General features: G+C 45.5%; 1 protein-coding gene and 1 pseudogene across 2 annotated transcripts; both read left to right on the top strand.

The window, feature by feature from the left end:
• Positions 1-23,489, top strand: Fkbp1a (FKBP prolyl isomerase 1A). 2 transcript variants are annotated; one of them, XM_057780242.1, is made up of 5 exons: positions 1-192; positions 267-314; positions 15,518-15,630; positions 17,704-17,868; positions 23,234-23,489. In XM_057780242.1, exons 1-4 carry the CDS (start codon positions 156-158, stop codon positions 17,830-17,832), a joined length of 327 nt encoding a protein of 108 aa, XP_057636225.1. In that variant the 5' UTR covers positions 1-155; the 3' UTR covers positions 17,833-17,868; positions 23,234-23,489. The 2 variants fall into 2 exon arrangements, with proteins under 2 accessions (XP_057636225.1, XP_057636224.1); XM_057780241.1 differs by lacking the exon at positions 23,234-23,489 and adding an exon at positions 18,760-19,830 and having other exon boundaries at positions 5-192.
• LOC130882160 (U6 spliceosomal RNA) lies at positions 20,441-20,554 on the top strand (annotated as a pseudogene).
• Positions 23,490-27,545: the final 4,056 nt, after the last annotated feature.

The following is a 27,545-nucleotide window of genomic DNA, read 5'->3' as shown; positions in this document are numbered from 1 at the left end:
GCGGGGCGTGCAGTGCTCTGCCGCGCGCGTGCGCAGGTGACACGCCGTGGGACGAAGCCTAGCCGCTGAACCGCAGCCAGGTCTGCTCCGGTTGCACGCCACCCGCCGCACCGCCGCCCGCGTCCTTCTCCTCCTCCTCCGCCAACGCCGCCGCCATGGGAGTGCAGGTGGAGACCATCTCTCCTGGAGACGGTGAGTAGACGCCCGCCGCCCGCTCCCCTGCCGCCACGCGCAGCCGCTCACCTGCCGTCTGTCTCTCTCCTCAGGGCGCACCTTCCCGAAGCGCGGCCAGACCTGCGTGGTGCACTACACGGGTGAGTCGGGTGGGGCCGGGCACTGGGGGTGGGGGAGGGGGGGAGAAGCGGTGGCTGGAGGTCGGGGCGTGGCGGCCGCGTGGCCGGCGGCCGAGGCCTGGGCGGTGGCCGCGCCCCGAGGGACTGGCTGGGCCCGCTGGGCCGAGCGGGGCTTCGGACAGGCGCAGTCTGGTACCCCCTGAGCGGTGCGCGGCCCTCCAGGGGCTACAGGGTCCTCGCTGCCCAGACGAGGAAACGGAAGCTGGGCGAGCTCATCGCCTGGCGGAGGTCAAATGCTCCCTGCAAGGTTCCCTTAGATTTCAACAGTTTCCGAGGCCTGATGGATACCTTCTCCGTGCTTTGGGCGATGGGGGGGGGGGGGGAGGGAGTGTCTTCCCTTCAGTAGTAGAAGGGGAGGTAATTCCTAGTCTGCCCTGCTATCCCTTCCCGGGAAAACCCTTGAATTCACCTTTCTGGGACGGGTGGGAAACGACCCACTTGCTAAGTCATTATTGTGGTTTCACGTGCCCTTCAGGAAATAGATAATGCAGGATCTCTTTCTCTCTCTTTGACCCATTTGTAAATCTTAGCTGGGTAGCAGTGATTACCAGACTAAAGGATGCACCGTGGCATTCCCACGCTCCCCTTTCTAGGAGTAGAGACTTTTCTCACCCCCGTTTTCAAAATAAAGGAAACGGAGGGGTCGTGAGTGCAGTACACAGTAACTAAAATTTTAAAGACGGGCACACCCGCCAGAATTCAGGTATCAAGACCATTAGGATTGTTGGCCCTGGGACCATCTTTTCCTCCATGCCCTTACAAGGTCCTTCTGGGTTGGGGAGGGGGAGGGTCGCCGGCTCTGACTTCATAGCTAGGCTGAGTGGTGTAGCCACAGCTGATATGAATCGACTTCCCTCCTCCTCCTTTCCTTCTCCCACCCTTTCCTTTGTCCCCCCTCCCCATCCTTCCTCTGTTTCTTCTGCTTCTCCCTCCTCCCCTCCACTGTCACCACCCCCACCGTTTTTTCTGGCTGATCTGGCCAAGCTGTTCAGGCTCAAGTTGCCTTCTCTCCCTGATCAGGGGAGGATCCCTCTCCTGAGGGGAATGACTTACTGGGGGGAAAGGCAGCGCACATCCTCCTTTCTCTGCCCTATTATTTCTGTGACTTGAGTAGAGAAGTGGGCAGGAGATGGAAGGAGTTAAGGACCAGAACCTTTGAAAAACTGCCAGTGGAAGGAACATTGAACTCCATCTTTGGGTAGAACCGGCTCTTGTCATGAACAGAAACCGCGAGGTGTTTGGACATTAACGCAGCCCTTGTGGTAGGGCTCCAGCCAGCACCTTAGTCTGGGAGGGCTAGCAGAGGAGTTCTTGTCAGTTTAGTCATCTTTGATAGCCAGTTGAAAGAGAATATTGTTGCTCTTTTTTTCTTTTTTTTTTTTTTAAACCGTGTGTTTAAGGCAGTGGTTCTCAACTTTCCTAATGCTGTGACCCTTTAACACAGTTCCTTATGTTGTGGTGACCCCCAACCATAAGATTATTTTTGTTGCTACTTTATAACTACTCTTTTGAATTGTAAAATCTCTGTGTTTTCTAATGGTCTGAGGCAGCCCCTGTGAAGGGTTGTTCGGCCCCCAACCCCACAGGTTGAGAAACACTGGTTTAAGGGGTTAGGGAAGTGGGTGAGTAGGCAGTGCCCCGAATTCCCATGATAGCAGTAGCCACACTATAGTGCCTGACTACATCCGTCTCTTAAGACTGACCCTCATCCTTGCCTAGCCTATGTTTTGCTGCCGCTGAAAACCAGGTACCAGCATATAGGCAGAAATGATTTGCTGTGCCTCTTGGTGAACTCTCTCCATAGAGTGTCTGGAGCCTCTTCCTAAAAGAACAGATGGCTGTGGGACCCAGAACAGCATCAGGGCTCCTAATGCCTCTTCAAGTCTGTGTTCTCCATGCGGGTGGCATCCACCCACATGTTCCCAGAACAACAGCAGGACCCTGGCGCGGATTAAAACAAAAGCTTTCTTTTTTATTTCATTTTGATAAGCTCCACAAAGACGCCTTAGTGAGAAGCCAGCTGTGCCTCGCACTCACAGAATAGGCTGTTCTCTTGAGGGCGGGTGGCTTTGTTCCCAAGAGGCTTTGCCACCAGCCTCCCAGGAAGAACCTGTTTGAGACCTGTGGGGGCGTGAGAGAAGGGGGTAGAAGTACTGTGTGAGATCACATCCGTAGCATGAAGGCTTTTAAGTCACTGGGAATAGAATCCATTTTGAAGGAATGGTGAACAGAAGAGGTTGCTTTTTAAGATTGGAGGAAGAGGATCTTCAAAGACAGGAAAGTCGTGGAGTCCCAAGACGGGAGGAGAAAGCCCCTATTTCTCAACTCTGGTTTTCTCTTGCTTGCTGGTGGTGGCTGTTTCCTTCTCAATGTCTGGCTCAGACCGTTTGGCTGAGTGACTGAGAGGAAGGATGTGAGTGACTCAGGTGTGAGCTGGGTGAATACTCCTGATGATGCAAGTTTTAACACAGGTATCCGTATCTGCCGGTTTAGAATGGGTCCAGAGAAACAGGAAAGGAAGGAAGGTGACCAGAACCCCCCCCCCCCCCAGTCTTGAATGCCAGGGATGAACCCCAGGACCTTGCAGGTAGCCAAACATTTCAACTATTGGGCTGCATCCCTAGCGTCAACCTCAGTGATGTTAAAAATGCCAATAAGGGCTGACTTAGTGCCATGTTAAGCATTCTGTGACCTCTGCCAGAGCACAGCATGAGCGTGGCCTTGAAGGCCTCTGTGGTGCCTCTGAGGATAATTCAGTGATTGCTGAGAGCTGCGACCTGAGGGAGAAGGTAGGATTGCAAGCTACACATTTAAGTCCTTGAAGGCCAAGTAGATTTCCACAACCCCTCCCTCCCTGTCTCCCGCAGCTGCTTCGTGGTTGCTGTGAGGCTTACCTTAGTGCATATCCCTTTTTACTCAGCCACAGCAGGCAACGTGCTTGCCATTGTGAGAGCAGTCTTGATCTCAAGAAGGGGTACCAGTATGATGACATTGTGATGTGTCAGGTAGTCAGAGACACAGTGGAGAGAGTAAACCAGAGAGGGATGGGGAAGGGAGTTTTAATGTAGAGAGTTAGAAAAGGGCTGGACAGTGGTGGCTCATGCCTTTAATCACAGCACGCAGACAGGCAGGTGGATCTCTGGGAGTTTGAGGCCAGCCTGGTCTGCAAGAGCTAGTTCCAGAACAGGCTCCAAAGCTACAGAGAAACCCTGTCTCAAAAAAGGGGGAGAGGTAGAAAAGTCCCTATGAGTGCCCTCCCCCGGCCCCCAGCATCACGCACAGTAAGTTTGGTAGTGGACTCTGGCCATCTAGAGGAAGAGTTCTTGTGCAAGGCCCAGGGCCTGGAGTGGATTGTGTGAAAGAGTGGTAGGCAATAGGAGTAAGGGCACTTGGTATGTTGCCATAAGAACACTCTTGCTCTGGGTCAGGTAAACATGTCTTGAGCTGACATGGATTTTGACCTTCTCCCTCTGGAGGATATATAGTATTCTGGTTGTATCTCACGTGTGAGAGTGTTCTAGCCCAACCTGTTGATAGAAGTAATGCTGTTAGGCTTGCTTCTCAAGGATGGAAATCCTTTGCTGGGTTTGTGTTCGTCTCTGCAATCAGTGGGCTCTGGGAACTTAATTAAATTGTTGTTTTTCTTTTGGCTTTTGTATGTTGTCTATAAAATCATAGTAGTAGCACCTTGTGAGCAGAAGCATGTGGCAACTATGGCAGTGTTCATACTGTGCTTAGATTTCTTTTTTTTTTTTTTCAAGATAGGGTTTCTCTGTGGTTTTGGAGCCTGTCCTGGAACTAGCTCTTGTAGACCAGGCTGGTCTTGAACTCACAGAGATCCGCCTGCCTCTGCCTCCCTAGTTCTGGGATTAAAGGCGTATGCCACCACCGCCCGGCTTGTGCTTAGATTTCTTTTTTTTTTTTTTTAATATTTTTTATGGTTTATTTAACTTTATTTTATGTGCATTGGTGTTAGATCCCTTTCAGACAGTTGTTAAGCTGCCATGTGGGTGCTGGGAATTGAACCCGGGTCCCCTGGAAGAGCAATCAATGCTCTTAACCGCTGAGCCATCTCTCCAGCCCCCTGTGCTTAGATTTCTTATGCTCCATGTACCAGATACCTTTGTGGTATCTAGAGTAGGAGCAAGGTTGAGCTGTTGTCTTGGCCCCAAAACTCCTTGGAGTGGTCAGACTTAGATGCATTTAGGATTGAAGCAGTTGGAAGCCCTGAGCTGGAAGCATGGTAGCCCATACCTTTAATACCAGCACTCAGCAGACAGAGCATGTGGATCATTATGAGTTTAATGCCAATCTGGTCTATCCTAGCAAGTTCCAGGCTGACCAAGACTACATGGTGAAACCTTGTCTCAAACACAGAAGTTGGAAGTGGTTGGCTCCAGCCAGGATGACCTCCTGTTTCCTAGCTGGAGAAATGAGTGTGCAGAGATGTTGGGGAGTAAGTCCATCTACAGCCACACCCCAGGGTGTGTGCATGAGGAAGCCGTTTGGTGGTAGTAGTTGTGAGAGTGGTGCAGCTGGCCTGTGCTACCTTAGCTACGTGGACAGGTTAGGGTTAGCTTCTCTCGCAGATTTCCTTAGCTTGGTAAGGTGTTAGCAAATGAAAATGGATCCTGCTCTAGAAACATTGCTTTCCTCGGGCATTGTGAGTCCCCAAGTCAGTTACATAAGCACTGATATCTTCCTTCCACAGGTAAGGACAGCGGAGGCTCCTTTGTCTTCCCCAAAGCATGTTTCTCCTGTGTGGATGCCACTAATTATCGAGAGCCTGTCAAAGAAGGGAAAGTGAAAACAGCCATAATGTGTCCGAGAGCTGCTGCCTGTGTGGCACAGGGGTTGCCGTTTTGTTATATGTGCTGTTACTGTCCACTCTGAACACATCCATAGTTCTATAACCAGTGGTTAGCTGGGCCATCCCATCTTGTTTTGTTTTGTCCCCTCCCCCCAAGATAGGGTCTCAGTATATAGCTCTGGTTATCCTGGAACTCCACTGTGTAGACCATATTGGCCTTTAACTCATAGATCTGCCTCCCAAGTGCTGGGATTAAAGTTATACACCACTGTTCCCAGCTTAGCTTGAAATATCCTTACCTCATAAGGCAGGAATCCCTGCTAAGAATGAGGGCATCCTCCTTATTTTCCTTCTTGTGACGTCCAATACAATGTACAGTGATCTGCTGGTATCCCAGACCAAACTCAGTGAAGTGACCCCAGTTGTTCTGGCTCTTCTGAGGGTCACTCACTGCAGTGGGATGGGCTTTGTGCCTTGAAATTTGCACTTTCTGTCCCAAGAGCTCTGACCACTCAGGCAAGCCTGTTTTTTTGAACTCAGAAGTTCCTCCCTGGGGTGGGGGGGTCCCTCTGTTCCTCTGCTTAAGTGCTGCTACGTTTGCCTCCACTCCCACATTCCTGCTACTGTGGTAGGTGTGTCTGTTTCCTTTAGGCTAGAAAGAGAAAGTACTTATATCACTACTCCCAGAGCTCAGCCTTCCCTCTATAAATCTGTGATGGTGTCTGAAGGTGGGAGAGAGTTTTGGGCAAGTGGCCAGACATTGAAATCCCTTTAGGGCAGCCCACACCTGTAAGCCAGAACTGCCTGGAAGAAGTGGTACCTTATCTTAGAGGTGTCCTTCCCTCAGGCAGGCAAGAAGAAAGAATTATCTAAGTGTGTCTGTGTGCAAGGTACTGTACTGGGTATCAAGAATTTAAGAATGAAGGAAAACACAATTCCTACCCTTGTCCATTTTTAGCTGTAGTGGGAAAGGTATAATTAATGCAAAGATGTGTTGCTCGTTAATGCTAAGGAGAGGGTCAGGAAAGGGTCAAGATTTTAAATGGCAAAGACCTCAGTGAGAAAGTGACTTTTGAATAGATCACTAAAGGATTTAGGGGATTAATCTACAGGACTATTTGAGTAGGAATTCAGAGCACAACAGCAAGTGCAAAGGAGTAGGGGTGTACCTGATGTAAATGCAGTCTGTAAGGAAGCAGAGAAGTTTGAGGGAACCAAACCAGCAAGATCAGAGAGATGGCAGCTCTTGTGAGCTACTCTAAGGATTTTTAGAATCTTTTCTCAGATGCAGAGCCATGGGAGGACTTTGGAAAGCAAGAGAAAATAAGGTCTGTTTGTATTTTCAAAGGCTGTGTCTAGCTGCTTGTCAGGCTTGTCCTTAAGGGAGAGCAAAAGCAGAGCAGGGAAGTTGGAATGGCACAGCCAGTCTGGAGAAGTACACCCTAGAGCAATGCATTTTGTCTCCAGTGTACCACGTTTATATTGTGATTAACGTGGGAACTGAGAGACGCGTCTACCTGCGTTATTCAGAGTGTTTGCACAGCTCCTCCCACTTTGGGTCTTGACTCTGAAGACTTTTGAATCTGTGTTTCCTCCCAGTTGAACCTAGTGGACTATGCAAGTGGTGGGATAAACCTCTGGCCATATCATTCACCCGTGGTAGGAAGCAGCCCAGGACAGGAAGGTTATACTGGGAAGCAGTCCCTGGGGTCTAGAAGTGGGCTAAAACAGCTCAGATACTTGCTGATGAAGAACTGTTGCTTTTTCTTTGAGTCTGGTAGAGTTTTCCCAACACCAATTTTGTCTTTGTTTTCTTACACTAAAATAAGGTCTATTGTGAGAAGTCTAAATGTCAAGCCTTTCCAGTCTCTCACTAGTGGCAGCATTCTTTCTGTCTTTTCTGCGCTGTTCATTGCAAGCACTCAGCTAGACTGATCTAGTCATACCCACACTTCACTGATCTGCATGCTGTTCATTTACATCATCAGTATGACCACCATGACTGACTTTGGACACAAACAGCTGACTGCTCCCTTGTTCCCTTTGGTGAACTTAAAACTCACGAAATGTTGTCTTTCTAACACAGAAATTATTGCAGAAAGAGGTTTGGGAAGTTTCTATGTCTGTACAGAGGGAAGGGAAACAGATCTGTCCTCAGGTCTCTGTCAGTACTCTGATCTGGGAAAACTGCAGACTGATTTGCCTTTGGATGGCTCCCCCTTCCATTCAGCTGTATTGGCTGTGCTTTGGAAACTCATCCTGTTTTGGGCTTAGCAAGCCCTTCTCCCATTGGCAAATGACAAGAACTTTGCTTTGGTTTTGAAGGTTTTGAGATGTTTGGGTTACTTGATGGTTTTATGTGTTTTAAATAGAGGGGTTTAAAATTTCCCCTTTATAGCTTCCTTTATTTTGGTCAATGTAAAATGCTACCTGTAAAAGCCTCATGCAAAGATTATTGAGTGCTGTGAATGAGCTGTCATTACAAGTACTGAATTGAGTCTCTTGAGTCTCTCTCATGTTCCCCACCCAGTAGAGGGCTTACTGGGACTCTGTCTCCCACAAAGCAAAGTAATATGAAACAAAAATCAATGGACCTCGTGGATTTGAGTCTTGGTTGTGGGTCTTCACTGTTGGCTTGAGCCAAGCACTGAGAGCAAAGCCTACGGCACTTTGGTACTCTGCTTGGTAGGTGCTGCCTATGTCTTTTCTTTTGCCAATTACTTGTAAATAAAAGTACGCTCCAGAGTTGGGTGTGACTGATAGATTGCTTGCCTAGCTTGCGTGCGGAAAATACATTTGCATCTTCCTCCAAACTTTTTTTTTTCCCCCCTAAAACCCTTTTTTCCTCAAGGATTTGAGTCTGATTTCTCCCAACGAGAAGCTGCATGGGATAGAAGTGGCATGGGCTTTGTGCAGCGGAAGCCTTTATTCCTCCTGTGGTCTTGTGCTTTACATTGAACACCCCCAATTCTTCTCATTTTTCTCACTGATTAGAAAGTAAAACTCTTAGAAGCACCCCTTAGCTGCTGTTGCCATATAGGGAAGAAGGGCTAAATATGGAAGCCTCCTGCTTGTCCTGTCCTGCTGGTTCTTGAGTGAGGCGAGTGGAGCCAAGGGCTGAGCCACATGCCACTGCGATGTAAGAGTCCAGGTCTGCAACCTCTAGCTGAGGTCAGCTCTGAGTGCTGTGAATTCAGACTGGAAACGGAGAAGCTGCAGCTCTTCAGTCCACTTTGTCTTTAGGTGGAGTTTGTGTTCAATCAGAAATGAAAGTGACCACTGCTGCCAGCAGATACGTGTGGCCTTGAGAGTGGAAAGCTTGCTGTGTGTAAACTGTAGCCTCAGTTGTCTCATTCCTACTGAGCCTGCTTTTCCTCTAGGAAATTCTGGCGCTAACTTGGCAGGTGGTTTCACTGCTCAGGAGTTCCAGGTTTCAGTGACTGGGGCTCCAGAGTTGAAAGGGATGGAACACTGCTGAGACTCAACCTTTTCTTTTCTCTTTGCCCTACTTCCATTCCCTGTGTGGAACAGGAGCTGAGCATATGCAGAGGTTAATAAATGCCACTACCTACCTTTTTCCCTTCTGTCTTTGCAGGCACTCTGATCTAGCTGACCTCAGAATACTCTCCCCCAGCCTTCAGTATAGATGTGCACCTCCATCATCAGCACCCTACTTTCCTTTTAAAGTTTTGTTATGGCACAGTTGTCATACAGTAAATGCCAGATGTTTTAAGTGTCCAGTTTTAGCTGGGTGTAATGGTTCATACCTAGAATTTTAGCAACCTGGAGTCAGAGGCAGGAGGATTATGGGTTATTGCCAGCCTATGCTATATAATGAAACACTGTCCTGAAGACCACAATAGTGTACAGTTTAAGTCCTGCTAAAATCATTTTGAAGTTCCTTTCTGTCTCCTTCCCTAGCAGCTAATATGCTTTTTGTCACAGAACTTAGTTTACAGTTTTATTTTGTTTTGAGCCAGGGTCGCTAGACTCCATGCAGACCAGGCAGGCCTTGAACTCACAGAGATCCTCCTTTCTCTGCCATCCTGGTGTGCTGGGATTAAAGATGTGCACTATCACATCTGGCTAGTTTGTGATGTAAAAATTCCTTACAAATGGTAATATGTAGTGTTTATTAGTCTTGTACTGGTTTCTTTTCCTTGGTGTGTTCAAGATTCTTCTGTCTTCTATGTATAGATAGTTTGTTCCTTTGTGTAAGAATCTTTGTATACTGTCATATTTCTAGGATAATACTGATACAGAATGGGCCATATGGAACACAAATGTTCACACTCAGGTCCTAACAGAGTAGTTGGCTCTGTTTTATATTCCACCAGCAGTGTGTACTTGATACGGCCAGTCTTTCAGTTATTCACTTTAATCAGTAGTATCCCTCCTGATGGTTTTAATTGCACTGTGTAATGACTAAGAATATTGAATATCTTTTCATATGCTCACTTGCCATCTGTGTACATCTGTTTCAGTGAAGTATAGGTTCAAAGCTTTGTCTCAATTGGCTTGTTTTCTTAGTTTGATCATCTGTTGTATAGTTGAAATTGGCCTTTGAACTTGGCAATCATCCTTCCTCATTCTTGGTAGTTTTTTTTAAACATAATTTCTTTCTTGATTCTTTGGGAATTTCACACCATGCATCCCAGTTTCACTCATTTTCCAGTTCCCCCATATCCACCCTTCCCCCATGCACTGTCCCCCTCCAATAGAAAATTAAAAAAAAAAATTAAAGGCCAAAAGAAAAAACCTCTTTGATCCACAATCTTTCCCACCTCTCCAACACCTTCATTCATCCTAGTGGCACTGGGAGCTTTATTTGCAAATGTTCATTGTAATGAGTCATTGGTCTAGTTCAAGGCTTCTGATTCTGTCTGGTACACCACCATCACTGGACCCTCACTGAAACTCCTCTAGGATATCTCCGAGTAATGGCAATCCTGCGGGTGTTGTTCCACAGGACCAGTTTCTTCATGTGCTGCCAACAGGTCATAGATGGAATAAATGTTACAGTGGGCCAACCCAAGGCCCTGGGTGGTAGCTGAACTGGTTAGTCTGGGCCATCGGGGCCATCTCCTCAGATGAGACAGAGCCAGCTCTCCTATCCCCATGCCATCAGGGCCAGTTCTCCCAAGTGTGTGAGGAGGCATTGAAGGGTGGGGCAGGCTAAACGTGGTCCTCAAATGTCATCATGCATGGTTCCAAGGGCCCCCTGTGGTAACATAGACTACAGATGTCAGCATAGACCCCAGCTGCAGCAGGACCACAGACTCAGACATGGCCCTTGACAGCAGCTTGGACCCATATGTCACCATGACCCTGTGGCAGCTCTGGTCATTCAGATCAGTATGACCCCAGTGGTAGCATGGCTCTTGGACATTAGCATGATCTTGGGTAGCTGGCCATACCCCAAGCATCCACATGGCCCTTGGTAGTTAGTGTCAGGGGCCACGGTCCTAGACATAGTCCTCCACAGCAGCCAGGCCTGGTAACAGGAACCACATCTGGTAGTTCTTTAAATACTCTGGGTATATAGAATCTTCTTCCTGGTTGGCTTGTCTTTTCTAAAAAGGTTTTTTTTTTTTTTTTTTTTATGTTTACACTTTTTTTAAAGTTATTGCATATGCAGTGTTCTGCGTCTCCATGTGCCTGCATGCCAGAAGAGGGCACCAGATCTTATAGATGGCTGTGAACCACCATGTGGTTGCTGGGAATTGAACTCAGGGTTTCTGGAAGAACAGCCAGTGCTCTTAACCTCTGAGCCATCTCTCCAGCCTCAGTTTGTTTTTCGTGACAGGGTTTCTCTGCATAGCCCTGGCTGTCTTAGAACTCACTCTGTAGACTTGGCTGGTCTCAAACTCAAATCCTCTTGCCTCTGCCTCCTGAGTGCTAAGATTAAAGGCATGTGCCACCATTGCCTGGCTGAAATAGTTTTGAATGAATTTCAGTGTTTGTTTTTTTTTCCTTTTTAATGACATGTGCTTTTTGATAATATATCTAAGAAATCTTTGCCTAGTCTCATATTGTAAGGATTTCTTTGCCCCATGTATTCTAAAAAATTTTGTAGGCTTGGTGTTTACATTTAGGGCCATGATCTATTTTGAAGTTTCACTTAAGGGCTAGAGAGACAGCTCGTGACTTAAAGAGGTACTGGTGTCAGATCCCATGTAAAGTGGGGCATGATAGCATATAACCCTAGTGCTCCGGCAGTTAGATGGAAGATCAAGGCAGAGTCCTTGGAAACTTGCAGGTTAGCAAGCCTGTAGTATGAAACAGTGAACAAGAGACTGTCTCAGACAAGGTGGATGGTGAGGACTAACATCTAAGGTAGTCCTTTGACCTCCATTTGTGTACTATGGCACAAACACAAGAACACACACAGACATGCACAACCCCCTCCCAAACATACACAAGATGAAGTAATATTTGATAGAGTGTGGGTATGTATCCCAATTTTCTAACTTGTATGTGTGGAGCAGGGAGTTGATTAGAGGTGGTGTGTCCTGTTGACTCTTGCTGCCTTGAAGACAATCCCTGTTCCCACCTCAGAAAATTCCCAAGGATGTGAGCTGGAGCCACTGGAGGATGGCCTTGCTTATCTCCCTACTTTCAGAGTTTACTGTGTGTCTAATGTCTTAAGTCAGTTGTCTCTTAGGTATTGTGGAGAGGAGGGTAGCTGGTCGGATGACTGTTCAGAGACAGTACTTGGTGGAAAGTGAAATCTGCTGTTTTCCATCTGCTCTCAAAGCTGAGCAGCATAATTCTCAGAAAGCTGCATGCACACTCATGCCTTCTGACGTTTCTGCTCCTCTGCGTCTCTTCCTTCAAGAACCTCTTTGTCCTTTAGCTTGGGCCCATTATGACACTCACTCATCCCTTACCTCTAGGGATATTTAAGTAGCCTTTAGAATTTAATTATTGAGCTGGAGAGATGGTTTGGTGGTTAAGCTGCTTTTCCAGAGATCCTTAGTATAGTTCCCAGTAACCACATGGCAGCTCACAACTGTCTATCATGGAATCTGATACCCTCTTCTGGTGTATATACATACATGTAATCAAAGCACCCTTATACATAAAATATACCCTTTTTTTTTTTAAAGAATTCAATTTTGGGGAAACAATCCTTCAGCCCCAAAGAATACCTCTTACCCTCACTTCTTCTCGTGAAAATAAAATAGATAAACTTGACAGGAAATGACTGTGCGCTGGCATAGTTCCCCTTCCTTAGCAGCTCGTGTGAAATAACGTAAGAGAATAAGGCATTGATCCTGCTTCCTGAGCTAATAAGGCCTTTGCTCCTCTGTCCCACATACATTTAAGATAAGGGAGTTAGACACCCCTCACTGAAGACGGCTGCTAACGGCCTCAGTGGCAGAGAAAAGCTGCGCTCCTCTGAGCTTCCTGCCTTCTACTGGTCAGTTGAGGCAACTTAGGCAAAGCAGTAGTAAGTTCTTCTGAAAAGAGAGTAGTAATTACACATAAGTTACATGTGCTCGTTTGTGCACATACCGTGTAGGTGTTGGACCTCAACATAGACTCTGGTCCTCTTATCACAGGTGATGGAATTGTGTTTCTGACCTTCTCGAGGTCACCATTACATCCTTACACAATATTTGTTAAGAGTTGAGTTGGTTGTCTTCCTCAGTTCTTTACCTTATTTTTTGAGATAGGGTCTCTCGTTGACCCTGGAGCTGATAGGCTACACTGGTGGTTAGGAAGCCCTAGGAATCCTGTTTTTACTCTCCAGTCTGGGAATACCCACATGTGCCATCCTGCCCAGACCTTTTACATCCATCCATCCATCCATCCATCCATCCATCCATCCATCCATCCATAAGTGAGGTTCTCAGGAATTGAACTTTATGCTTTACCAACTGAATTATCTCCCACCCAGGAGCTTTTTTCTTGGGTCTTTTTCTCTTTACTCATAATGTGTAACTTTTCTAGGAAACTCTGGTAGACAAAGGAAATAGTACATAAGTCTAAGACTCATAGTGCCCTGTATGTCTGCTCTTCACAGTCTAGAACTGGTGTAGAGAAAGGCTTAGAGTGGTTCAGTCTGTCTTTGGGACTGGACTATACCACTCCTAGAAAGTTGATGCTGCAGCGGGAGTGAGCGAGGCTCTGGGTCTGAACTATTTCATAGCCTTGGTTCAGACACTCCTCTGGTTTTGTTTTTCTCAAAATATTTAACTGAACTTTTTTTGTTTTTGAGACAGGGTCTTTCTATGTAGCCTTGACTGCCGTGGAACTTGCTCTGTACACCAGGCTGTCCTTGAACTGAGTTCTGCCTACCCCTGCTTCTTAAAAATAAATTATGTTTCATGTATGGGTATTTTGCCTAAATATATATAGAGAGAGACTAAAAGAGGGCTTCAGATCCTTGAAAATAGAGTCAAAGGCTGTTGTAAGCCACTATGTGGGTGCCGGGAACAGAACCCAGGTCCTTTGGAAGAACAGCCAGTGCTCTTAACTATTGAACCATATCTTCCTCAGCAGGTTCTTACAGACAGTTAAGCTTAAAAACCAGGAACTACTCTTTCTTTTGTCCTAGGCCCTACCTCAAGGTCTGCCCAAAGGAGCCCATGCCAGGAAGAGGTTGTTTCTGGTTATCAGTTATCTTTCATGGTTCACAGTTCTTGCTGGACTAAATAAAGCTTTTTGCTAGAGCCAGGTCCGTTCCACCCCCACCCCCCAGTTTTGGCTCTGCCCTTAGGTAAGCTACAGAGCCTTGGTGTTTCCTTATTTCTGTTAAAGCAGTCTCATAAGCAGAATGGAAAGGCTTGCTCATGTCCAGAGATTCTGAGAATCTTGGCGTTTCTTTCCCTAACTTCAGGCCCAGTTGGGTGATTCCTGTGACTGAACTTGAGCTAGCAGTGGGCATGTGTGTGGAAGCTGATCTCCTCGTTACTGATAGAAAGACCATTTATAGACTTGCTCGTTAGTTCTTCTATCAAGTGGTATTCTGGTAAAAGAGTAAGCTAAATGTAGTCTTAAGGTGCTACCTCCTGTTTTTCTACAGACTTAGAAAAGGGGTAGGTCCTGTTTTCCTTTGTGTTCTTCACCCAGTCTTCAGGCAGAGTGAAGCCCTTCCCAGGACATCCGCCTGGACTCCTGTTCAGGACAGCAGCCTCCACCCTGTTTCCTATTTGGTTAAAGTCTAGAAGTCTGGCGATTGTGATAACGCTTTCAGTTCATCTCTTGTTTCCTCAGTCTACGGCCAGGGCTGACATTGTTTTTCAGGTTGGGATTTTTATCAGGGTTTTTACCCCTATAAACACATACACATACACAGGAGAATTCTTTTATAATGGATCTTTGAACCCTTATTGCGTTGCATATCAGTTCTGGTTCCACCACTAGTTCCCTCCAGCCCGGAATTGCATTGTGAGAGCCTCAGGAGCTCAGGGCCAGCTATCCCAGCTAACTGATCCTGGCTTCCGGAGAGACCATGCAGGGATGTTATTGAAAAGGGAGCTGTAGATGTCTGCCGCAGATGTCTGCTCCTCTGTTCTCACGATGCTCACTCTGTGAGCTCTGATGCTGGGATTCCCCTTTCATTGTGTTTGCCTGACCCTTGGGAAAGCAGTCTAGTAAAAGGAACGTGGTATGAGGGTTTTGTCTAGTTTGCCACTTGAGCAAATTACCTCACTTCCTGCCAGAGGTTCTTCTTTAAAATGGGATGTGCCATGAAGACACGAGCTTCAGCAGCGGGCTGAATGCTAGCATGTTTCAGTTCCCCTAGTTATCCAGGTTATTTGCTACTTTCAGGATGACTGGCAACTCAAGAGCTAGCCTGCACTCAGGTTCCTGGCTTTGTTGTTTGTTTTTGATAAAACAGTACTAGAGTGCTGGGGAAAACTGTCCTCTCTTTCTTTCCCTATGGTACGGAGAGGATTTTCCTCTCTAGACAAATGCTCATTCACCTGCCATGGAGAGCAGCAATGTAGTCTTATCCAGCCATGAGAGCAGGGTTGGAAGATGCTGTGTACTTGTTACATGTGTACTGTGGCAAAACTGGGGACCACTTCCTCTTGCACTGGAGGCCCTTACAGGGCAAAGGAAACCACATTACCAATTGAGAAAGTCCATGGTACTCTAATTCCAGAGCAGGGTAGTAGCTGTGCCTCAGAGTGAGGTAACAGACTACATGGCTTCAGGCCAACTGCATAGCTGCCCATTGAGGCCACAGGAAATCCTCCAGAGATAACACAGTTCTCCAGGCTAGAACCCGACCTCTAGCACTGGCACTGCTGTGAGGATGGGACCTGCGCTGTTGCTATTTGAACTGTTTTGTGTCATTTCTCTTGGTTGCTCGTGTTAAAACTGCACTTTTTTTTAACAGGGATGCTTGAAGATGGAAAGAAATTTGACTCCTCTCGGGACAGAAACAAGCCTTTTAAGTTTATGCTAGGCAAGCAGGAAGTGATCCGAGGCTGGGAAGAAGGGGTAGCCCAGGTAGGCTCTCCTGTGCCTTGTTTCCTAGCATATGCCTAACACACACCTGTAACTCTCTGGGAGGGTCATTCTTGCTTTCTTTGCAAAGTTTTATTACTTTTATCTGCATGAGGAATGTTTGCCTGCATGTATACATACATATATATTACATCTGTGTCTCGTACTCTCAGAGGTCAGAAGAGGATACTGGGTTCCCTGGAACTAGAATTAGAGATGGCTGTGAGCTGCCATGTGGGTGTTGGGAACTGAACCCAGGTCGGTCTTCTGCAAGAGCAGCCAGTGCTCTTACTGTTGAGCCATCTCTCCAGGCCCATGGGGTTTCTTGTATAGTTTAGCACACTTTCATTGCCTTTACCTGCACAAAATGGCCTGGAGTTTACTTTCTTTCATTAACTTTGACCATGAGCAGACCCTTACAGCTGAATGCTCTCTGCGGGGCATGGGTGCTATATTTCAGTTAACCAAAACCCTAATGAAGGCCAGTTGAGTCTTTCCCAGTATTTTGGTAAGCAGTACTGCATACCTGTCTTGCAGTCTTCATCTTGTGTGCAGGTGTTACTGAAGGGCGAGTTCTAGAAAGTAGGCTCAGTTACAGCCTTTGTAGGGTTAATTCATCAGGTAGTGAAGGTGTCATCAATCTTTAGGTCATTTGTGTATAACAGAGAAGGGGTGGAGGGAAAAAGGGACGGGGTGGGGGAGGCATATAGCCCCTCTCCATTTCTTGATGCTGGTTTGGCTCCATGTTTCCAGGTACAAGGTCCTGCTACAGGTGCAATTTTGGAAGATTCCGTTTTCGTCTAAGAGTATCATGGCCATATTTCCATGTTGTATCTTAAGCCCACTGGGATCTTTCTGATGACTAATCCATTGTATGGGAATGTGTATGAGGTCATTATCCTTTGTCATGGGCATGTATAGGTTTTTAGCAGAATAACCTAGAAAGTAATATTGTTGAGGAGATACCCTTTTAAATATATCTTCTGTTAATTAGTATAAACATGTAAATATTTTTACAAATAATAGCATATTATATGTTATGTTGCCTTGTTTCCCATAAAAATCAATCTTTTTTTAAGTGTCTCACTATAAGAATGTACGTATAAATATGGTAGTGAACACCTATAATCTTAACCAAGGGCAACAGTATTACTGTTATTTTGAAGTCATCGTATACTACACTAGGTTACAGAGTGAGATCCTGCCCCCATCCACCATAAAAAGATTAAATATAGTACAGAATGGTAGACTGTCCTCAGAGTCGAATCTGTGCTGTTTTTGTTTAAGCTTTCTTTTTTTTTTTTAAATCCAAGTACAGTCAGCCTTCTGTGTACAGAGTTGCCACATCCTTGGATTAAATGAAAAAGTTGCATCTGTATAAACACATGCCTTCCCCCCCCCTTTTTTTTTTAAAGATTTATTTATTATGTATACAACATTCTGCCTGCATGTATGCCTGCACACCAGAAGAGGGCGCCAGATTTCATCATAGATGGTTGTGAGCCACCATGTGGTTGCTGGGAATTGAACTCAGGACCTCTGGAAGAACAGCCAGTGCTCTTAACCTCTGAGCCATCTCTCCAGCCCTCCCCCCCTTTTTTAAAAAAAAAATATTTATTTATTATGTATACAATATTCTATCTGCGTGTATTCCTGTAGGCCAGAAGAGGGCACCAGACCTCATTACAGATGGTTGTGTGCCACCATGTGGTTGCCGAGAATTGAACTCAGGACCTTTGGAAGAACAAGCAATGCTCTTAACCACTGAGCCATCTCTCCAGCCCCTTTCCTCCTTTCTTAATTGTCCAAATAACACAGCATGAGAACTATTTGTATAACATCAGTAAGTCCTAAAAAGTCAAGAGAGGTTTTTAATTGCCATTGGGTCCCGTCTAGTGTTACTGCCAGCCTCCCAAGTGTTTCACAGTATGGGTGCTGCCTGCTGGATGTGCAGCTGTAGTCACTTGGGTGTCTTGGTCAACACTGTTCATGCCAGGGACACCCAGGAACCAGCTTGGCTTGTGGAAGGATTGGGAGTTTGTCCACCTGAGTTTAATCCTTGTTTTTTCCTCACAGATGAGTGTGGGTCAGAGAGCCAAACTGACAATCTCCCCAGATTATGCCTATGGAGCCACGGGGCACCCAGGCATCATCCCACCACATGCCACTCTGGTCTTTGATGTGGAGCTTCTAAAACTGGAATGACAGAAGTGGCCTCCTCCCTTAGCTCCTTGCACATGGGTAAGAGTACTTAACGCTGAAGTACTTAACTGCTGCTCTGTTATTAGGCCCAGTGTTCGGTAGAAGTGAGGACAGACAGAAAAGACTATGGAGCTCCTCTCCCCTCGCTGGGACAGCCCATCATTGTAAAAGCTGGCCATTCTAAGAACAGGACAGCATGTGTTGCTGAGGAGCTTGTGGAGATCGCAGCTGTTTATATGTAGCTCTTTGAATTAAGTTCCTAGTGCTAGCATTTTAGACATTTAGAAGTAAAATTCTTTCTGGCCTTGTTCTGTCCTGTTCTTCTAGAAGCTAGTAAGAAAAACACTTTTGCAGGAGTAGCGTTAGCTTGAACAGCCTCAAGGAAGCAGCCTTGAGATCAGGCAGTCCTAGGGAGAGACCTTAGGGTCCCGAGTTGTTTTCCTGTCCCCTCTTTCATTATTAGAACATTAAGCTCAGCATACTAGTAGTATGGCATTTTTCTTGTGACTTTTAGGATCTCTTTACACATGAATGTCACCCTTCCAGCTGACCTAGACTTTCCTGTTTGTTCTACCCCTAGAACCCAGAGGCCACAGCCAGGGACTGAGTGAGGATGCTTTTTGGAACCTCATTGTGTTGTCAGCAGCATCAGGAGTGGGAGGGGCGGCCTCCTTCTGTTTTTAGCAAGCTAAACTTAATGTTAGGTTACCAGGAGAAAAGCCATATGAACCACTCATGGCAAGTCGACACAAGAAAGTTACTTGCCGGGTAACTGAGTCAATTCATCAGCTTTTTCCAGCTTTAAGAAGTTGCCTGGTTCAAGACCTCTCAGCTGCTCAGGACGGGACTTGACATGATAGATAATATTGTGACTGTCCACGCATAGAACAATGAGTTAGTGGAACTCACAGATTTTCTGTCCCCCAACAGATCTGCCATGGAGGGATCTGGCACCTCCAGACGGGTGCACACGAATCCATATGGAGCTTTTCCTGATGCCCACCACTCTTTGTATAGACACCTACCCGACTGAATGTGTTCCGTCACTCGGCTTTGCTTCGGACACCTCCATGTCCTCTTCCTTCTCTGTGTGTGTGTTGACCTAAACTATGCCATAAACCTCAAGTTATTTTGTTTTGGGGTGAAGATTCAATTTCAGTCTTTCAGATCTAGGTTTCCAATGAAGTATATTGTCAAGTATTAACAGCACAAGCGATGGGTTAACTTTAGAATAGGAATTGGTGTTGGGGGTGGGATTTGCAAGAATTTTTATTTTATTTTATTTTAATTTTTTGGATGAAAAATTTATCTATTATATATTAAGACATTCTTGCTGCTGTGCTGCAAAGCCATAGCAGATACGAGATGCTGTTGAGGGCTGGATTTTTCTCCAGTGCGGGAAGTCTTGTTAAATTGAAAGCCCTACCCAAACTGAAGTGGGAAGGGAGGGAGTGAGCCTTTGACAGCCCTCCCACCTTTTGAAACCGTCTGCCTTGTAAAGCAGGTCCCTTTACTGCTGTGTTAGACACTACAGTCCCTGTCCCTGGGTCGGCAGGGACCTCTGAAGCCGCCTTTGTGACCTGGCTTAATTTGTTTTTCATCCTATGGTTTTTCTAATGGATTTTCAGGACTTTTGTAATCTTGTAACTATCCAAGCTCCACTTCCTAAATTTTAAGAACTTTAATGGAAAGTTTAAATTGAAGGTGCTGTTTGTAGACTCACCACCCAATGGACGCCCAGTCGTCACTACAAATCCTTGAGTGTTCTCTAAGAAGATGATGCTGGTCATCACAGCTTCAGCATCTCCTGGGTTCTGATGCTTGGCTCTCTCTGCTAATCTCGGCTTCCTGGCTTTTCCTCCCTCAGTTCCTTCTCACCCTCTGCTGTCCTGTGTAGTGATTTGGTGAGAGAAAGTATGCTTTTGTCCCTTGCCCTCTGCACCACATATGCGTTTCAAGTTTTATTATTGCAATAAAAGTGCTTTATGCTGGCTTTTCTCAGCTCTGTGTCATGGTGGTTGCTTGCACGGTGCCTCATGCCCCTTTTAGCACAGATTGTAGGTATGTAGGGTCCAGGGTTATATCTTGACAGCCAGCATAGCCCTTGGCTGTGTTGGTGGGTGGGTGGGGATGGTAGGCTAACTCAAAAGAACTGCCTGGGACCTGCTAGGTCATGGGTCCTGCCCTCCTGTCTCTCACAGCCTTTAACTGTCACAGAGAAGTAGAGGATCCAACCTGCTTTCAGCAGAGAGTCAGACTGGAGTTTTATAAGCAATTGTGGGAATGAATATGGAGAGGATGTAGGAATTTAAATGTGTGTCCTTCATGAGATAGCGTGGAAAGACTGCCTTGTTTTTTTCCTGTCCTATCCTCTCCATTCCCCTTCCCCAATCCTGTAGGTGCCAGTAATGTTTCTCTTACTGAGAATTAACGCTGATCACCAAGATGTCCCTTAATAACCTGACAAATTCTTTATAATTGCTCTGGAGATGGACGTAGTGACAGACACCTTTAATCCCAGCACTCAGAAGGCAGAGGCAGGTGGATCTCTGAGTTCCGGACCAACCTGGTCTATATATTGAGACCCTGTATCTTTAAAAAAGAAAAGAAAGTGCTCGCTCCGGCAGCACATATACTATAATTGGAACGATACAGAGAAGATTGGCATGGCACTCATTCACGAAGCGTTAAAACAAAACAAAAAAAAGAAAAGAAAAAAATTGTTCTGTTTAGTCATTTTAAATACAGAGGTTGTCAAGCATTGGAATAATGGTTGGTTTTCTATTTTTTTAGCATTCTTGTGGAGGTCAAAGGACCGCTTACAAAAGCCAGTTTTCCTGCTATCTGGGTCCTGGGGATGCAGCACCTTCACCTGTCTTGCTAGTCTGAATAATGGTTTTTAAAAATACTTTCCTTAAATTATTTTAATTTAGATTTCTAGAGTAATAGCCTAGAGTTACATTTTAATTTTTCCCAAAAGTTATTTTATCACATTTGTCAAAATGATAGTTTTGGTGACTGCCTGTTTATTTTAAAACTGTTGATGTTGGATACATACCTTCTTCTCTGTTACATTTCACTTCAGTTCCCCTAATAAATATAGAGGGCAGTATTTTGTTTACATTTTTGTGTCCCATCAAGATCACTATCGTCCCAGAGTATCATGCCATTTCCCACTCAGGTTCTACCGTCCCCCAGAAAAGAAAAATTCTTAACTGTATGTGTGTGTGTGTGCAGAATGTATGCAGATGTCCTGGAAGCCAGAGGAGAGTTTTGGATCCCATAGACTATAGTGACAGGTGGTTAAAAGTACTGGCTACTCTTCCATAGGACCCCAGGTTGTTTGACAGCACCAATGTGGTGACACACATCTGTCTATAACTCCAGTTCTGGCCATCCCAGTGTCCTCTTCTGGCCTACATAGGGACCAGGCACCAAGTGGTATATAGACATGCATAGATAAAACACCTAAAGATTTAAAAAAAAGTGCTAAAATTAAAGTGCCAAAGGTAGCACTCCTGTCTTCTGCCCAGAGTGTGTAATGAGATCATCCAAGTTGCTTAGATTCCAGATGTGTGCCTCAGGCAGATGGGTATTGTACCCATCAAAGGCTGGGTTTGTCATAAGTGTGAGCTACGTGGCGCACACACCACTGTGGCTTTTGGAAAGGTAGAAGAGCATGCTGATGGTGTATATGGCTGATACAGGGTCAGATCTGCCTAATGGTGGACACTCTCCTATTTTAGCATCAATTTTTAATACTCAAAAACAATGCTCATCCAAGGCTTATTATGGAAAGTAAATCTGGTTAATTGCAGAGTGTCCTGTAATTATTATGCCAGTCCTGTGACCCAGTGCATGCTGGGTACAAGGAGTGAATGCAGCCTGAGATAGGGCAGTGCCGCTGCAGGCTCTTAATATCCAGTGAAGGGAACCAGCAGGTGAGTAAATGGTGGCAGACGCCAGGAAAGCAGGAAAGCAGCAAAGCGCAGGGAGTGGTCAGTGGAACAGCAAGAATGAAGGCCCAAAGGCTGGTGGCAGCAGTGAGACTTCTGTGCTCCTGGCTGTCCTCGAACTTGCTCTGTACATCAGGCTGGTCTCGAGATCCACCTGCCCCTTTCTCCTGAGTGCTGAGATTAAAGGGTGTGGCATGCCTGGCAGAGTTTTTTTGAATGGTACTGAAGTAGAGTGTTTTCAGCATCTCACCCAAAATAATGGGCTTCATTGGAATGTCAGCATTCTGATGGACAGATCTGAACTGAGAGGACTAGAATAAACCCTAGGGCCTACATGATGTGCATTTGAATTACACAAAATAATTCTAACTTTCTTACAGGACTGGAAACATCTATGGTGGGTTCTCCAGAGTGGGATTGTCACACAGCAGTGGTGACACTTGATTGTCTGTGTTCTTGAGGGATTAATGATCAGTGAAACCCAGGAATCAAGGTGGCAACTGTTGACACCCAGGACCTAATGAAAACCTGTCTTTTCCTAGGATGCCTTTGAGAGACTCTGCAGAAGTATTCTTATTCTGTCCTGGAGGGATTATCTCCAGGACAGATTACTTTCTTACTCTACTCCTGAGATTATAAGAAAATTATAAAAATTATCATCGGTGCTCAGGACCATCTGCTATATACAAGTTCTGCTTTGTGCAGCTGGAATCTAGAGAGGAAGAGGGAGCAAGCACAGAGAGCCCCCACAGCTGGGGAGAGAGAACAAGGGTGTGAGGACTCACTGAGATCTGCCAGCTCCTCCACTAGGAGAAATAAGCTGACAAATGCTATGTCAGATTGGTCACCCAGATACCCTCTAAGACCTCTTGCCCTCGGTGTGACAAAACGGGACACTGAAGGTCTTACTGCTCCCGAAGACTGCTGGACTTGTGGACCAGATCCAAATGCTGTCTCTAAAATGAGAAAACCTTTGGCCCCAGTTGGCCTTTGACATTGACCATATCCAATATTACAGAGCTTTGGGTAAATCTTGCAGCGCCCAGTAGGACCAGTACCTTTCTCCTTGTTAGTGGGGCTTTCTATTCTGTTTTTAACTCGTATTCTAGACAATTGCTCTCCAATTCTTGGATTATGGGCATCAGCAAGACTCCAATGGCCAAATGATTCCTTCCACCTTAATGTTTTCTGGAATATTGTATTCTTTCCTAACACTTCTGGTAATGGCTGGATGTCTTTCACCTTAATTGGACAGAGACCTAGTGGCAAAAAATGGAGGTCCCAAATATCTTCAGCTCCCCACAGAATTCTCAATAACAGCTCTCAATATCTCTCCCAAAGGGACAGGTCCTTACAGCCCTGTATGGGCTACTGACACTCCAGGTAGGGCAGTACCTAGGTATAATAAAATTAAAGGATTCTCATGCTTTTCTAAACTTTTGTTCTAGTTTGAAGCCAATACAGGAAACCAGAAGAGTCAAGTGAAAGGAAAATTAAATGAAGAATAAAGAGATGAAAGCACAGCTTACCAGGTCCTTTGGAATATAGCTACAGCTGTGGCAGATCCAAGAGCACAGCCATAGCTACACGCTTGCATTAAAGACCAGTGCGCCTCAAGGTCCTAGAGAACTAAGAATAATGCAAGAAATAATAAAGAACATGCAGAAATTAATGGAGACTGAATACACAAAATCAATTGAGTTTGTTCTTTGAAAGAAAGAGAAAACGGGGCTGGAGAGATGGCTCAGTGGTTAAGAGCACTGCCTGCTCTTCCAAAAGTCCTGAGTTCAATTCCCAGCAACCACATGGTGTCACAACCGTCAGTAATGAGACCTGGTGCCCTCTTCTGGCCTGCAAGCATATATGCAGGCAGAATACTGTATACATAAATAAATCTTTTTAAAAAAGAAAGAAAACATTAACAAATGCCCAGCTAAACTAACCAGGAATGTTAAAAGAGGTTTTTAACGTAGGTAAGTGGCTCAGACCCACAAAAAAGAGCATCTGACAGACAATGCAGTTAGGGCCAATAAATAGCACGCCTTCCTGGTCCTGTAACAGTTGGGAGGAGTAACAATGACCTCAGGGGCTTGTGCAGGTTGATACGTGTGCATACATGTGCGTAAAATAAAACTTGAAAGAATGAGCTGGGATGGAAAGAATAAGCGTATGCAGTTGTGAGGGACATAGCCTATGCACTGTCTCTCCGCCAGTCACACATGCCCTCACAGGCTCGTTCTTAATGTGTTTTCCCCTTTTGCAAGGAGAGACTTAATTGTTTTATGTTACAATACTGTGTTCATGGGGAGTGGAAAGAAGCCTCAGTTGGTCAGGTGCTTTGTGCAAGTATACGGAACCTGCGTTTGATCTCCAGAACCCACATGAAAAAGCTGGGCATGGTGGCATGCATATGTAACTCCAGTGAGGGGAAACAAGCAGCTCTCTGGGCCCCCTGCCAGCCAGCCTAGCCTACTTGACTAGCTCTAGTCCAGACCCTGTATCAAAAACAAGGTAGATGATAGCTGGGAGACAACACCCGAGGTTGCTCAATCTCTGGCCTGTACATATAAACACGCTCCTATATGTGTACACGCACACACCACAGATAATACTGTTTGCTTATTTGGTTATTTTAGACTGGCACAATGACAATTACAAGAAAAAGTATTTTCTGCCCATTGTGTAGAGAAGAGGGGGTGAGACTACTAGAGAGAAATCAACTGCATGTCAAGCTCTGCTCAGCCCTCCGCTCTCCTCTGAAACTTACTGTCAACACCGTAAGGTGGACGTCACAGCCTTTTTTTATAATGGAGAGTTGCCAGTCAGGGGAGAATGAGGTAAAGCTTGAATGGCTGAGAGTGAGAGAAAGTTTGAACCTGACTCCAGAATCAATATCGGAAACACCAAGGAAATGCCATGACTCTGCCTTGAGGCACACACACAGTGGCTAGGAAGGGTTTCTTGGATCCAACAGATCAGGTTGGGATGGGTGTGTATATGAGGAAGAACACCAAAATGTGAAGGCCAGGGCTGGAGACATGGCTCCTCAGCAAAGAGCACCTACTGCTCTTCTGGAGGTCCTGGCTTTGGTTCCAAGCATCTACATAGGGACTCACAACCATCAATAACTCCAGTTCCAGACGCTGAAGCTCTCTTCTGGACTCCATGGACAGCCGGCATGCACATGGTACACACACACATATAAACAAAACACCCGTATACATTTTAAGAACAAAGTCGTATTTTTTTTTTAAGTATAAGAACCACAGTGAGTGGGAAGCACACTTGAACGCATTGGCACAGGGGACCACTTCCTAAATAGAACCCAGCAGCACAGACACTGAGAGAAACAATAAATGGGACCTCCTGAAACTGAGAAGCTGTAAAGCAAAGGACATGGTCAACAAGACAACAACCTACAGAATGGGAAAAGATCTTCACTAACCCCACACCAAATGGAGTACCGACCTAAACAGAGAACTCTCAACAGAGGAATCTAAAAATGGCTGAAAGGCATTTAAGGAAATGTTCAACATCCTTAGTCACCAGAGAAATGCAAATCAAAGCAACTCTTGAGATTCCATCTTACACCTGTAAGAATGGCCAAAATTAAAAACACTGATGACACCTTATGCTGGAGAGGTTGTGGGGAAAAGGGAACACTTCTGCATTGCTGGTGGGAATATAAACTGGTACAACCCCTTTGGATGTCAGTGTGGCAATTTCTCAGAAAATTAGGAAACAACCTCCCTCAAGACCCAGTAAGGGCTGGAGAGATGGCTCAGTGGTTAAGAGCATTGCCTGTTCTTCCAAAGGTCCTCAGTTCAAATCCCAGCAACCACATGGTGGCTCACAACCATCTATAATGAGGTCTGGTGCCCTCTTCTGGCCTGCAGACAGAATATTGTATACATAATAAATAAATATTAAAAAAAAAAAAGGGAGCTGGAGAGATGGCTCAGTGGTTAAGAGCACCGTCCGCTCTTCCAGAGGTCCTGAGTTCAATTCCCAGCAACCACATGGTGGCTCCAAACCATCTGTAATGAGATCTGGCACCCTCCTCTGGTGTGTGGGTATACATGGAGGCAGAAAGTTGTATACATAATAAATAAATAAATCTTTAAAAAAAAAAAGACACAGTAATATCACTTTTGGGTATATGTCCAAAGGATGCTCAATCATGCCACACGGATATGTGCTCAGCTATGTTCATAGCAGCTTTGTCATAGCCAGAACCTGCAAACAACCTAAATGCACCTTGACCGAAGAATGGATAAGGAAAATGTGGTACATTTACACAATGGAGCACTACACAGCAGAAAAAAAAATGACATCTTGAATTTTGCAGGAAAATGGATGGAGCTAGAAAACATTATTTTGAGTGAGGTAACCCAGACACAGAAAGACAATTATCACATGTACTCACTTATAGGTGGTTTTTTTAAACATAAAGCAAAGAAAGCCAGGCTACAAACCACAACCCCAGAGAACTTAGACAACAATGCGGACACTAAGAGAGACTTACACAGAGCTAATCTACATGGGAAGTAGGAAGTAGAAAAAGACAAGATCTCCTGAGTAAACTGGGAGCATGGGGACCTGGGGGGAGGGGAGAAGCAGAGAGGGGATCAGAGAAAAATGTAGAGCTCAATAAATATCAATAAAAAAATGTAAAAAAATAAAGTGTAAGAGCCACAGTGAGTGGGGGCGGGGCTGCTATTCTGCCCCTGTCCCTGATGGTCATGTGCTTGGACAGTCTTCCCTCACTGGGCCTTGTGATTCCTCTGGACTTCTTAACTTCAGAAAGAAGTCACATTGAAGTTCTGTTAGAAAGCAATGATGGCTGGGCGGTGGTGGCGCACGCCTTTAATCCCAGCACTTGGGAGGCAGAGACAGGCGGATCTTTGTGAGTTCAAGGCCAGCCTGGTCTACAAGAGCTAGTTCCCGGACAGGCTCTGTAGCTACCGAGAAACCCTGTCTCGAAAAACCAAAAAAAAAAAAAAAAAAAAAAAAAAAAGCAATGATGTTGGGGCTGGAGAGATGGCTCAGATGGTAAGAGCACTGGCTGTGCTTTCAGAAGACCCCAGTTCATTTCCTAGCACCCGAATGTCAGCTCCAGTTTCAGGAAATCTGACACCTTCAGTGCACATCAAATAACTTTGAATAAATTATTTTCAAAAAAGCAGTGTTGTCTCCTGCCTATTGTTACGTCTCTGTCCTGTTGGGCTCAGTTGCTGTCTCCTGGAAAGTGAACTACTAAGTCATGAGTAGTTCTTACACACTGCATATCCCACTGTCTTACAGTATTTCTGGAATGAGGATGTATTAGATGGCTGATATCCCCTGGAACATGCCAGTCAGCAGGTGGAGGGTGAGTTAGGCGTCATCACTGTCAGCGCTCCGGTTTGGGTGCCAGTCAGGAAACCAGCATTTCACCAGACTGGATCCCTCATAACCTCATTATCTGAAATGATGTCACGTGGAAAGAGAGCTTGCCAAGTGTGCCTAAGACTGATTTCCACAGCCAGGCAATACACTTAGAAGTACAGACTGCTAGACTGCTTTCAGGGCTCATTTCTATAGTTTGTGATTATAGCAAAAATTGCTAAGTGAAGTTTAGATATGAAGAATTTTGGTCACCTCACTAAGGGAACAATGAAATGCAATTTTATAAGCAAAAGTGATCAACTTTTAAATGGGCACATCAGATTTGCTTTAAAATTTAAAGATACTATTATTAAGCAGATTTGATATTTAAAA

This window comes from Chionomys nivalis, chromosome 9 (genome assembly GCF_950005125.1).
Source record: "Chionomys nivalis chromosome 9, mChiNiv1.1, whole genome shotgun sequence".
Taxonomy (NCBI): domain Eukaryota; kingdom Metazoa; phylum Chordata; class Mammalia; order Rodentia; family Cricetidae; genus Chionomys; species Chionomys nivalis.
The sequence above is the reverse complement of the archived record's forward strand: the minus strand, read 5'-3'. Positions and strand labels throughout refer to the sequence as shown.